Source organism: Rhea pennata, chromosome 9 (genome assembly GCF_028389875.1).
Source record: "Rhea pennata isolate bPtePen1 chromosome 9, bPtePen1.pri, whole genome shotgun sequence".
In the NCBI taxonomy this organism is placed as follows: Eukaryota; Metazoa; Chordata; class Aves; order Rheiformes; family Rheidae; genus Rhea; species Rhea pennata.
In genome coordinates this window covers 26215420-26229457 of record NC_084671.1, presented here as the reverse complement: position 1 = coordinate 26229457, position 14038 = coordinate 26215420, and the positions used below count along the sequence as shown (strand labels likewise).

General features: G+C 38.1%; 1 protein-coding gene across 4 annotated transcripts in view; it reads right to left on the bottom strand.

The window, feature by feature from the left end:
- LIMS2 (LIM zinc finger domain containing 2) overlaps positions 1-14038 on the bottom strand; it is a 34931-nt gene that overhangs the window by 18272 nt on the left and 2621 nt on the right. For 2 of the 4 annotated variants that reach the window (XM_062582302.1, XM_062582303.1), the window contains exons 2-3: positions 1292-1451; positions 210-276 (exon numbers count right to left, since the gene is read on the bottom strand). The exons of 1 other annotated variant lie outside the window; for it this stretch is intronic. In XM_062582302.1, coding sequence (XP_062438286.1) covers positions 210-276; positions 1292-1451 — 227 coding nt within the window. Of the gene's footprint in view, positions 1-209; positions 277-1291; positions 1452-14038 lie in introns of those variants that run through there. One more of the 4 variants, XM_062582304.1, reaches the window with a different exon arrangement.

Genomic DNA, 14038 nt, shown 5'->3' with positions numbered 1-14038 from the left:
TAGAATTCCTGCTCCTTAAAATACCACAACAATCCCAACACAGGGCTGGATGTCAGTGCAATGAGAGGACTTCACAGCAGTGCAGTTATACCCCTGTTGCACTGACACAGATACGTAAACTGAAAAGAAGACAATGCTAAATGAAGGGCCATTCCACTTAACATCACAGTAAATCCATAGCTGTATGGATATGTATTTGGAAATCTTACCACATTCCCCACAGCAAGGGGCAAACAGCATCTGAAAGTCATGCTCACAGTATTTCCGACCTTCAAACTGTGAACAAAATGAGAGAAAAGTCCCCATGAATGAGTAAGCTCCTCTTGGTTCTGACAGTTCAGCATTACTATTTGGTTGAAATGAGCAATTGGTCAAGGTCAGTCAGGCATTTCCCATTCTAATTCCCTTTTTACCTGTTTTCAACTCTCAAAGATTTTATCAAATAAACTTTACTTTCCAGATATACTTTCAACCTCATGGTGAATTTGCTTAGCAAATGGTTAAATCAATGGTAACACTGCTATAAGAGATTTAAAAACTCAAAGAGTCCAAAGTCTTTTCCTACAATTTGCTTTAATTTAATTTTTTGCTTTAATTTTTTATTCATGTCATTCAGAAATATTTGTCTTGTGTAAGGCTAAAACTCACTGCAAATTAAGAACACATCATGTTTAAAATAATGTGGTATTCAAAATACATGCTTGCAAATGTTCTGTAAAAAGATTTAAATCCCATTTTTAAACAACTCCACCAATTTCAGTTGCAAAACCGGAAAAGTTTGATACAAAATATCTAAAAAAAGCCAAGATACATTCCAGGTTTTACAGGCTTGTATGTCAGATCTTTTCCTGTTCTTTTTCTAACAAAAAAGAACAGGCAATTGTACAAGACAGAGAAAGTAGGAAAAATTCCTAAAGTTACCTTCCTCATTTTTCCCCTCCCCTCTATGTTTTTCAGATCTTTCACAGCCAGCTTCCTGGTACAGTTTTAAAGACGTCACTTATACTTGCTCAAACCAGCTGAAGCTTACCCTTACAAGCTGTGGGGTGCTATGGACCTGACATTTAATTGAAACATCTATTCTCTTGAGTATATCCATTTAACTTGGGAGAGACAGGCAGTGAAACAAATGATGTTGATAAAGAATGTCACTTAATCCTGAGAGAGCTTGAGTACCTTCAATTTTTACAGACTAGTTAAGAGCCTCAGACATGCAGCATTATACGGAATAGGGCTTATAATTCAATTACTCAAACAGTTTTCCATAGGTTTATAACTACCGTGGCCTCACCTCATAAAAGAGTCCATCTGGGAACTGACGAAAACACTGAGCACAGACGAAGCAGTTTTCGTGATAGAGCTCCCCATTGCTGTTCACAATCCTCTCTGCAGGATCAAACCGAGCCTGGCAGCGTTCACATACTGCATTTGCAAGAGCATCAGACATATTACTGGACCAAAGAAAAGAGAAAGATCATGAGCAATATTACAGCCAGTCATATGAGTGTACTCATCCAAATTGCCTCAATGCCAGTGACATCACATTTCTATTGCGTTTACCTCCCTTTTACATGAAAAAAGAACAGCGAATGAGTCATCTCAGCACTGACATCAGTTAGAAATAACATCCTAACAACTTGCACAGGGAAGGCAGCATCCTTGTAGAAAAATGAACTTATTTTTCAATAGGCCAGCTTACCTACTGCACATTTTTGGCCACTTCACCAGTCAATTCACTTCACCAATGAATGCCATTATGCCAACTTGCTCATAGCACGTATCAAATATCCACTAGTTAAACCAAACTGGTAGTTCTGACAGCAGCAAATCCAATGAATCCTGACTTCTCTGGATTTCTGGTCTGAAGACGTACTCCAGTGAGGTTTCTCTGAGGTGCAGTAAGCACTGATCTCACACTGCAGTCTCCCCTTCACTGAAAAGATTAATGAAGCCTTTCTCCTCTACCCATCAGCTTACACACACACGAGTCATAGGAACTTAATCACATCCAGCACCTCCACCTTCCTGACAAATTAGCTGAAACTGGCAACAGGTTAAAAAAGTCACAGAAGCAAGAAGTCTCCCTGGCTGGCTAGGCAAATACATCAGCTTCATTTCCTCAGAAAGTGAGGCTAAAAAAAACCCAAAGCCACACTTGCAAATCTTGCAAAGGACCATTTCCTCTTTCTCTCCTAAAGTAGGGGACAACCTTAACCTCTCTCACAAAATTTTCATACTTGCTGTCACATAATCTAAGTTCTGAACATATTAGCAGAATGCCATTTTAAAATCCTATATCACATGTCCAAATGGTAAGCAAAATATATGCAAAGCAAAGAGTCTGTTTCCTGTTGGAATCAGATCTTTCTTTTAACCTCCAAAATATCCAATAATATAAAAATTTAATATTGTTTCACTTTTGAATATAGAAGGACTATCTTATGCCTTCTGAGCTACTTCCAAATTCTATACTACTAGAAAGATAGCAGCTTTATACATGGAAGAATAAAAAATGTCCAGCTTATCAATGTCACTGGAGTATTTGTATAATAGTTTTCTTGAACTACATAATATATAGAAAATAAAGAAGGCTTGGTTTAAAACAGCTCTTCTTTCTTTTTATATACAAATCTATTTAAATGGGTCCCTTTTACACACTTTGAACAATGATGATTCTGATTTCTGTTTCAATGTTAAAGAGTAAAGACCTTTAATTGTAGTAAAGCACTGAATTTCCTTTGCCAGTGTTTTTCTACAACCTGACATCCTATTTTCCACACCTCTTCCAGGATAATAATTCAACAAGCATATTTCAGTAGCAGAAGCTTCACTTTCCTCTGGTCAGAGGCATTCTTACAAAAACACACTATAGTTTGCAGTCCAGTGCCTTGTGCTCAGAGCAGAACTAGAATGAGCAAGCGGCAATATTGGCAGTAGCCCCCTATTCTGCAGACAACAAAACCAGGCCTGTGCTGCAGCTGGCTCAGCTCAGCTGGATGCATCGCACCTGCGGTCTGCACTAATACACTGGGCTGTGGCCTGGAGTAACCACTCAGTGAAAACACACCTGCCTTCTGCCACAGCAATTCCAAGGATGACAGGGGTGCGTGCGTGTCTGTGTTAATAGGTTCTGAGGTCAAAAATGGAATACTGATTTAGTAAAATCTATTATAACTTGTTCCCTCACTGCAGTATGAAGGAGCTTTAAACATGGACATGAACCAGAACTATGGACAAACAGGAAATCACGTAACTTTGTAAACTAGGAATCACAGGTTAAAGAAATATTTCTATTTTGCCAAGTAGCAAAGGAATAAGTCAATACAAAATCGTTTGTTCACAGCAAAGCCCAGAGATCTTTTTTTAAATTGAATCAGCTTCATTTTCAATCACCATTTTCAGCTAAACGTGCACCAGAACTTGAAAAATGTAATCTCTCCAACAAACAAAATGTTCCCACTTGAAGAATTTCATGCCTGAATTCCAAGACTTGAGCTAAACAACATGGCCATGATTAAGAAAGCCTGATGCTAACATCAGTGAAAAAGCTAATCTGGGTTATAGAAAAAACAGGGAAAAATCATTTCAATGAGTCTCATAGGTTTCTACATGACAGCAGGTACTCTGCTCCACACGCTAACAACAAAGCACGATTTACTGCTTTTTTGTTGCAGTTTATAAACATGAAATTATAAAAATCCTGAACTTGTTACTGTGTACTTCATCAATAGCTGGGGAACAGTACCCATCACTGCCACTGACCAACTACCTGCTGATTTAATTCTGCAAGAGCAGAACCGCTACAGCTTTGGCATTAGACAACCGCAGTATGCAATACCAGCCTGCAATCAGAAGCCATGTTCCTCTATATGAAAGAGTGCAGGTTCACTATCTGGAGAGATTCTGCCAAGAGTAAAATAGCTGTGCTGGCAAGAAATATCTGGAAGATGTAGGGCCTGATTCATAAGAATAAGCTTGTCAGGAGCCTCACATCCAAAAACAGTGTTTGAGGGCTGTTGAGACAGCAAACCTTTAATTCCAAACAATATAAAGTATGTTAGAAAATTAAAATTGCCAATGGAAGTCAAAAGCACTAATATTCTGTGTTCTCATTGTCTTCTGTTACCATAAAAAACAGCTCTGGATTTAACGCGTAACTCAGAAAATCAATTCACCTCACTCACCTGTTAGAGCAGAAAAATGTTATGAGTTGCAGGAATTTATTTACTGCAATGCACAAAGCATGTACATAATAGCCTTCTCAATGATGCAAAACATCCAGCTCCTAGCTACAGAAGTTTATTCAAGACATTCCAATACTGCAATAACATAAAGGCTGTGATGTATAATAAAATATCAGTAACAATTTTGCTAAAAAATATAGTACAAACACTTCCAAGATTTGGAAATGGGAAACAAAACACATTTGAGCTAGAAGAACTTGGCTGACGCAGACAAGATTTCCTTAAAAGTTTTAAGAAAGATGACTGTGATACAGCCCGAGTTGTCCAAGAAATGCCATACTGCAAATGAGCTTGTAATAGTGACTTGTTAATCATACATGAAGAAACTACTAGTTCAGGAAAAAAAATTATACAAAAAAAACTGTACATAAAATTACACGAAGTTTATATGAAAAATCCGCACACAAAATTACACGGTTTAAACACATGTAAAGGCATAAAATGTCTATCACACACTCAAGCAAGTGATCTATTAATAAGGATGCTCACATTAGCACAGACAATCTGTATTCCAGTTTTCAGTCCAAAACATTTGTTCCCAAGTAGTAGGACAGTGACAATGAATTCCACTCCAACCAGCTAGAAACAAAGCTAATTGGACTGTTGCCAGCAGGTCGAGGGAGGTGATCCTGTCCCTCCACTCAGCCCTGGGGAGGCCTCATCTCAAGTACTGTGCCCAGTTCTGGGCTCCCCAGAACAGCAGAGACATGGAGCTACTGGAAAGAGTCCAGCGTAGGGCTACGAGGATGATCAGAGGGATGGAGCATCTGCCCTATGAGGAACGGCTGCGAGAGCTGGGCCTCTTCAGCCTGGGGAAGAGAAGACTGAGGGGGGATCTGATCTACATGTGTAAGTACCTGAAGGGAGGGTGTCAAGGGGACGGGGACAAACTCTTTTCAGTTGTCCTGTGTGACAGGACAAGAGGCAATGGGCAGAAATTGAAGCACAGGAAGCTCCGCCTGACTGTGAGGGGGAATTTCTTCCCTGTGAGAGTGACGGAGCACTGGACCAGGTTGCCCAGAGAGGCTGTGGAGTCTCCTTCTCTGGAGATCTTCAAGGCCCGTCTGGATGCAACCCTATCTAACATGCTCTAGGTGGCCCTGCTTGAGCAGGGGGGTTGGACTAGATGATCTCCAGAGGTCCCTTCCAACCTTACTGATTCTATGATTCTATGAAAAGAGCACTCTTTCATTACCAGCTGGCCAGTAAACCTGCTCTGAGGCAGGTTCAGAAGTAGAATTCAAATAAGAGAAAAAATTCTTATGATTAAATGTTCCAGGGTGAGCTGGGAAACAGATGGTCAAGAAAATAAGAACATATTACAATAAAGCACAATTTATCATCTCCCAAACCAAAGAGATATTGTTCACTATTGAGGTCTTCTGAATTAACGCTATGGTTTTATAAGATAAGCTAATTGCATAAAAAGGTTCAAGTTTCAGTTTTCATCTAGTTTCATGTCCCCAGTGCTAGAGAACAGCTGAAAGAAGAACAATTGAAAAGTTACAGAGATTACCTTTGATGCAAAAGGCATCCTCAGAACTGTTTTCCTAGTACACAGAAAAGCTCAGATGGTCAAGCATTTCCAGGCAAAACCCATTTACCTTCTCTCCTGCCCCCCCTTCCTCTAAAGAAGCTGTGAATTTGCAGCTGCTTGGGGAGTGTAAACTTTCTGTTCAGGTTCCTTCTATTCTACAAATAGTTTGGCTGCTGCTGCTTGTATTTATAAAATTATTGTTCTCTGTCTCAGCTATAATACAGCTAATGTTTGTTGGGGACAGCTATACAAGAGACAACTAAATCATATAGCACCCCCTAACCTAGTGTTCGCTATAATACAAACCAGCAGCAGTAGACCTTTGGTAATCATAACTGAATTTTACCTCTCCATTGTCTTTTCATTTGTGACTTTGCATCTATTTTTAAGACATTTTACTCTTTTGCACTCAAATTAAAGTTTGACACTTCAGCATTTCTCTAAAGGCATGACTTTCCATTCATTTCAGAGTTTTATTTTCATATATGCTATAGTTCCATAATCTCCCTAAACTACACACCTGTGCGTCCTTTCCCTTGTGCTAGGGCAAGCACTGATTCAACTGGATCACTGTTAAAATTCACCAAGGCTGAGGGAGGATAATTTATTTCAGAGCATTTCTATGATCTAGCCTACCAGATTACACAAACACTTGTGCCAGCAGCACACGTAGAGGAAGAGTGAGACTAAAACCATCCTTTTGGTGGTCATGCTCATAATGACCATGAAAAGATTGGCCTACCGTGTCAACCATAAGATATTTAGATAAAAGTCTTCCCCACAAAGGACAGCACCAAATATGGAGTGCTACTTGCGTTTTAATTACTGATTTTTTTTGCATGCAACGCAGTAAAATACAAAATCCTCCTCTGTTTTAACAATAAGCTGATAACACAAAGACAGGAAAGGCTATTAAAACAACACTAGCAAAACATCCTGAAGTTCTCCAGTCCTGTACAAACCCAACAAAATACCAGTGCTTGAACAACACATTTTCCAGTCTCTCTCCATTATACCCCATAACTTTAACTAATGTTCTTTCTTAAAATATCTAATTTACATAAATAGTTTATTTACCATTATAATTAGCAGTGGGTTCCTCATGCTGTGACTTTTCAGGACTATTTATTATAAAGTATTAGCATTGCTCTCAAGTTGGAAAAAAAATCAACATTCTTTATATGAAGTAGAAGTTAATTAGGAGACTTATTTTCTGCTACTGGTACAGTTGCTGTGGAAATATTTGAAAGCATTGCACCTTACATCACTAAAGTCAATATGGATTTACCTTCTACAGATAATAGTTTCAGATATATTCAGTCTATTAAACATCATATTCCTATATGGTCCACCAGTAAAAACCATTGTTTAGATAAAATAACACAATATGATAGGATTTACATAGTCACTTGTAGTGTATATACGTGCACAATATATGTATAAAATAGTGAAAGTCAATAACCTAAAAAACTACCACTGCTTGCATATATCTTAATTCCCAGTAGCCAAGATAAAAATTAGAACACTCCTGAAGGGGGATTCCTACCTACTCTGTAGCATGGTTAAGGGTGTATGACTTCAAGTCCTTAACTTTGACAAAGATTTTAAAAAAAAATCTTTCTGGGACAATACTGGACTATGATTCATTTAATAGATAATGACCAACACAAAGAAAAAAAAAAGAGGAAGTGTATCAGATCATGACCACCCCTACCATTTTTCCAAGATCTCTTCACTTGAATTCACTCTTTTTCTGGAAAGCTTTCTCAAAGTAGGTCAACTTTGTTTTAAGGGATGTTATCAGGTTATATAATTTTTTTTAATTGTTATTAAAGCATTCAATTTTATTACACTCATAAAATGCCAAAGAAAAAAAAATCCTGTTCGGTCAGTTTATGATTCCTTGTGCATTTGATAATACTATGTGCATAGTTTAACTTCTCCTTCTGCTTACATGGTATTTTCCATTTACTTCCTATTTAAATAGTTTTTAGTTAGCTAAATAACAAGTTAATACTGTTTCTTTCAGCAGATCTCCCTTGACTATGTAGCCCCCAAGTTCTGAAAGAAATAAGCACATTTACTTTTCATTTACTAACCGAGAACAATGGAAATTAAGAAAAACATACAAATGCAGCTTTATAGGCACAATGTGGAGAAAAGTATTTGTAGTTCCTCATCACTCCTTGGCCTACCAGCTACAGTCATTTGCTATTTGTGGGAGCCAGAGGTTGAGAAAAAGATCCCACTCCTTCACAGGTTGCAGCTGAGAACAGAGCACAATGTCTGCATGGTTAGCGTGCAGGGGAAACTGCCATCATGCAGATGCCTGAAACCAGCAGCAGCAATGCAAGTCCATTGGCAGTCACACAGAAAAATGTCCTATGCAACAGGTATTCAGCACTCCCTTTCAATGGAAGGTAATGCTTACTTCCAATATAACCACAAACAAAGTCAAATATTTAGCAGTGTCCACTTAACCTGGGGAAATATCAACAAGAAGTGTACACGTTTTAAACAGATTATACATCTGACACCAAAAATACCCTTCGATTTTCAAGCATGTACCATTTTCACATCTATTTCTATTAAACAGATAAATGTTTCTCGTACTCCATTATCTGAAAGGAGCTAAAATCTCTCTGTAGCGCTGTTTGTTTACTGGTACTGATAAGATAGATCATTCCCAAACGTGTTCATAACTATCATCAGCTAGTAACAACACTGCTTTTGGATTACAGCCATTTGCCTGAAGAAGGGATAAAAACTACCAGGACTTTTTGAGGTAGAAGCAAAAATTATGTGTAGCTCAAAAACTGTGGATAAAACACAAGTCACTTGGGTGGCAAAATTCCATGGCAGATTATAATCTTCAGCTTGGACACCTGCTGAATAAGAAGTCTTAATAAGTAGCTTTATGTTTTCTTTGTTTCAAAAACTATGATGTGAAAATGTATTCGATTTACATATCTAGAGAATTCTCTCCTAAATCACTCTGGCACCTGCAAAAGTTATTTCCTTCCATCCTGCCTGGCTTTATTAAAAATTCTGCCAGCATATAGTTTATATGCAAGTACATGCCGTGTCATCACAGCAATATATATGCAGCCTATCTGCTCCAACACAACACATTATCAACATCTCAGGTTTCTCCCGTCTAATGCTACCTCTAAGTCTAGACATGCTTGGCTTCAGAGCTAGCTCCCAGTCACACTTCAGTCTTCCTAGGCTACAACTTACTGAAGTGCCCAAGGCCAACAGAGAGCATCTGGAGAACAATTATTGTCAGCATATGTATGTCAGCACAACCCAGGTCATCTCCTTTAGCAGCCTCGTGCAGAAGTTTAAGTTTAAAAAGGGAGACCTCTCGCATATAAGCATTCTTCCAAACACCAAGCTCCCGCTCCTAAATCTAGCTGACATAGAAGGCAAACTGGAAATAATGTAGCTGTCTTGCTGACAGCACTACAAACGTGACTGTTCAGAAAAGGGCTTTCTTCCTGCATAGCGAATCAAGTTATGTCTACTTAAGATAGTGTTTTAAACTCAGATTTTAAAAAACAAGGCTTGGAAAAATATGTCACATTTACAAATTCAGACAGCAGGTTCAGCTACCACAGGAAAAAAAAGTGCCTTCACCTCTCTCTGCAGAGATGAGCTTTACATGTTACAATTAAACAGTTAACTAGCTGAAAGTAAATTACATTTTGAAAATGTGAGATGACTATGCCTCAGCATTTATCTACTCATGCTTCTCATCTTCAGTTGACACACTGCTTTTCTGTTAAGTGTCACTGTTCACGTTACTTCATTGTTTTTCCGTGCTTACTTTCTCATCTCTCACCAGCTCCTTGTAATACTCACTCTTCCTGTACAGCATCCTCTCCTCTCAACGGCATTGAAATTTATTTCACTGTCCTCTTACTTCTCTCCATGCTTACTTCTCATACACTCACACTTTGTACAGGAAAAATTGAGAACTCACCCACTACCAAACAGGTAAAAAGAAAAGACTAGGGAAGAGTGTGAAGGTAGGAGTTCTAGTGAGGGTTCAAACTGAGAAGCCAGCCCAACTGCTGAATTATGAGTGAGCACCAGGTCTTCCTCCAGCTCAGAGGAGACTTAAACCCAAAGCCTCTGACTGCTAGGAAATCTCTCTCCTGCATGTTCACTGATCTTCCCAGGGACTCAGATTTTGCATCCCACATCACTGCTCAGAATTCTTCCAAAATGCAATACATTAAGCTTTATTTAATTCCTGTTAATTTCTCTCCTGCCCCAAATTAACCTCAATGATAACTTTTTAACTTTTCTTCAATTGAGAAGAAAATTAAAATTTTAATCAGAAGTATAGAAAAAGTAATGAACAAATCAAGCAAAAGAATTGTCTGGGGAGAGACTTAAGAAGCTTTGTTTGACACATCCTAAGTAATCTCAAAAAGCAGCTATACTAGAAGCTTAATTATCCGACACACTGGAGTTATTTACAGCATCTAAAATCAACTAGCCAGTTATTAACAGTACAGATGAAGAAACGTGCTACTGAACTCTTAAGATCAAAGAGACAGCAAAAACCAATCAGCATTTTGAAAAATTACTATATTTCACTCTATTTCTTTATTCTTACTGTACATAAATACTTCACCATTAACAAGACTAGCAGTAATGCTGGGTCTGAAAAATCCTGTGCAGTCCTTCAAAATGGGAAAGATTCTCCATGGTTGCTTTCCTGTTATTGTTAAAAGCAGAAAGCTTCCTTGCCAGGGAAGTCCTTCCCTTCATACATTACTTGGAAATGAAAATAAACAGACTTCACCCTGTCTGCTTGTGTGCAGTCAATTCCCCATTTAAGTAAAAGACAAAAAAGCCAAAAAAATGAACAAATCTTGGAAAATGCTTCAACAATACCATTCCCTTCATCTTGGAGACATACCCATGTATCCCAGCTGCTGTATCTGTCCTGTTGCTCAGGAGTGACCCTGTGCCACTTAGCCGATCCTGCCGGCGTTGATAAAGTTTGGAGGATGCCAGCCCCTGAAGTCTCAGGCCAGCCATGGCACCCAATGCCACTGTGAAGGGGAATGCAGAAAGACAACTGGAGAGAGCACCAGCGATAATGATATTTCTATGAGTCACCTTCCTTTTGGGAGTTTCCTTTACATTTCAAAAGTGCTAAAGCAGGATGGATAGACTCCTGCTCAAGCATTGTTTCTTCATCTAACATTCTTGTACAGTCTTAAGGATCAGACAACCTCTTTCCTGTATCCCACTAGTAGTTACCTATTTAAGCCAGCACACTAGGAGTCTGCATCAGCAGTTAAGACTTGCATTATGTATCTTTATAAATTCCATCATCCAGGAGGTAAGATTAAAAAAAGACACCTCAGTCTTCACATAATTAATCCACTTAAATCAGTAAGACTCGCTGATGAAAGCAACAGAGAAATACAGAAAAGAGATTAGACCTTGACAACAAATGCTTTAGTTTACCACAGATCAGTATCTGTTCCTGGCAACTCTTAAGTTGGCTCCCTGCAGGCTGCTGCATCAGGCAACATATTAAGGATACTGCAATCAAGAGAATTATTACTTCCATTTGGATAAAGCACACTCCAGGAAACAAAAATGTATAGACTTTTACTCTCCAGATACACACTATTTTGCAGAAGTCGCACGCTGTGGAGGACTGGGAAGCAGAGAAAATGAACATACTTGGCATTCCAGCCTCCAGAGCTCTTTCTCTGCTGAGAACTGAATATGGCTTTCAAACAGTTCTGCTTTCTGCCACTTGCCCTCCCCACCCACCTCTGCAAGAAGGGAACAGGACCACAACGCACAAGTGGCTCAGGGTGGGGGGTTAAAAAGAGTAAAAATTTGAGAATACAGAAGTCACTTTTCAAAGAGAACAAAGGGAAAAGGGTGGAGGGTGACGGGAATGGCTGAATCAGTGTCATCTGATCAGTACTGCCATGAAAAACAACTCAAGAGTCATTACAAACTAATTATTGTTATTGTCTAAGTTATAGAAACAAAGGATTTTGTAGTATAATGATGAAGTATTGTATATTCCATGACTACAATTTGACAGGTAATAGGGGAAAAAGGAGAAAGCAGTAAAAGTGATGATTCCATAATGATTAGATGAGTGTTAATCAGCAGAGATCCTTTTTACCCTTTAAGAAGAAACAGAAGGGTTTATTGGTATTCAGCAAAACAGGCACATATAGAGAACCTCATCATTTCAAAAACTAGAATTCAGTAATCCCGACATCTACAATTCAGCCTATGGTTCGCTGAGAGTTGTTTGGATAATGACAACAACCTGCAGTATCATTTTGTCTCAACTGCATTTGCCCTTTTTCATATCTACTATATGACATGAATAAAAGGAAAATAAGAACAAAAATGTCCTCCAAATTGGGGATTTTTGCTGATCATTTAAACGTTAGATATTTCAGCTCTGGCCACCTCAGTATCAATTAAACAGTTTAAAATAAATATTAGCTTTTTTGCCTCTGATAAAAAGCAAAATATCAGATCACCAAAACATTAAATCACTTAAGCAATCTAGCTAAAAGTCTCTTTCTCCCTCAAATATCCAGCTTTCACTTTTCTTGCTCCTATGACATGGTTTCATTGGTTTCTGAATAACCAATCTTCCACAGAGAGGTATGATTTTCATCAAGATGAAGGAACTGGAAGGAAAAATACCAAAACAATAACCACTCTATCTTCCTATTCCTCAAAACATACGCAAGCTCACTCATACTTCTCTCTTGCTGCCTCATAGGTAAAGAGTGCAAATGCACAGTTTTCCTTTCTCTCTTGGCAGATAACTTTTAAGAGACAGGGTTGATGCCAGACTCTTATCACAGGTTACTTTCTGAGCCAAAGCGGAGTAGAAAGCAGCTAGACTTCTTCTAAGCATTCATTAGTAGTTCCCTTATGAGAAGCACCTCTAGGTCCTCAGAATAGACCTTTAAGGACTTTTCAGTAAGTTAAAATTAATCTAGAGTCTCAGAGAGCAGATTCAGATGGATAGGTAGCAAGACTGAACAGACATTCTTTAACCCAGAAAAACAGAAGTAGCTGCTCTTAACTCAGGCAGATGAGACATCTGATAGTTTGATGCTTGTAGGTTCTAGTCTGTACTAAGAACCTTTCTTTGTATTATCACCCTTTATACTCTATCCTCACTATCATCCTTCAAATCACTTTGCTTGCAATTACATCATAAAATAGACTGCATGCACAGCACCAGCTCCTCTCCCAAATTAAAAAGCCTATAGTCAGCTACTGGCCTAATACTTTCATGGAAAATAATATATTCTTATTTCTTACCTCAACTGGATTAGGAACAATCAATAAGCATATCTGTAAATGCAGCTGTTTTTCTTTTGTTGACTGCAGGAAGTACATAGGCGTATCCAGATCCCAATTAGGCCAAGTATAGCGATGACAAAGATCTCTCACAAAAATAATGGCCTGAAATGTGCACTTAGAGAACTTTTTCTTTTAGGCTTTGTATTATCTTTAAAGTAATTTCTAAAGTCAAAATGTAGAACAACATAGGCATTTTTTACCTTTTGTTTTCTAATCAACACCGCAGCAGTAAAGTCTTGGAAGTAATTATCTTCAACTCTGTTTTATTTTCTGCTTTGGGTATTTGATAGCACTTTGTTTCTTTACTGACATGTCACAGTTCCTCTTTCATAGGAACGAGTCCATCACAACCAGAAAAGAAAAAAAAAGGCAAAACAGAGTAGGAAAAAAAGCCAAAAAAGAAAATAAGGTGTCAGAAAAAATGCATCAAATATAAGTATAGAACTGGTCTTTATTTATTCATTATAAGGAAGTACTGTGGTAAACTTCTAATAGCACCAAAATCACATAAATTTTGTTTCTCAGTTTTGCTAAACACATAAAGAGAATGCTTAGAACACATTATTTTTTAACGCATTACTTTTTTAGAGACGTTCGCTTCCAAACGTAGTTAAGCAACAATAAGCTTAGAAAAATATACAGAGGAACATTTCTCTAACTTCTTTCTGTTTTATTATCTTTGGACAATAGTTGGAACAGGTATGTTCAAATATGAAAGTGATTTTTTAAAAAGTTAATAGCATGCTACAGACTACAGACTACTCTTGAAAGCTAAGGACTATAACAGCCACATTACAGTTTGGGTACAGAGAAATAAAATAGCTCAGTCAAGGTATGGCCGTCAGAATTATTATTTGCAAATTCTAATGTATCT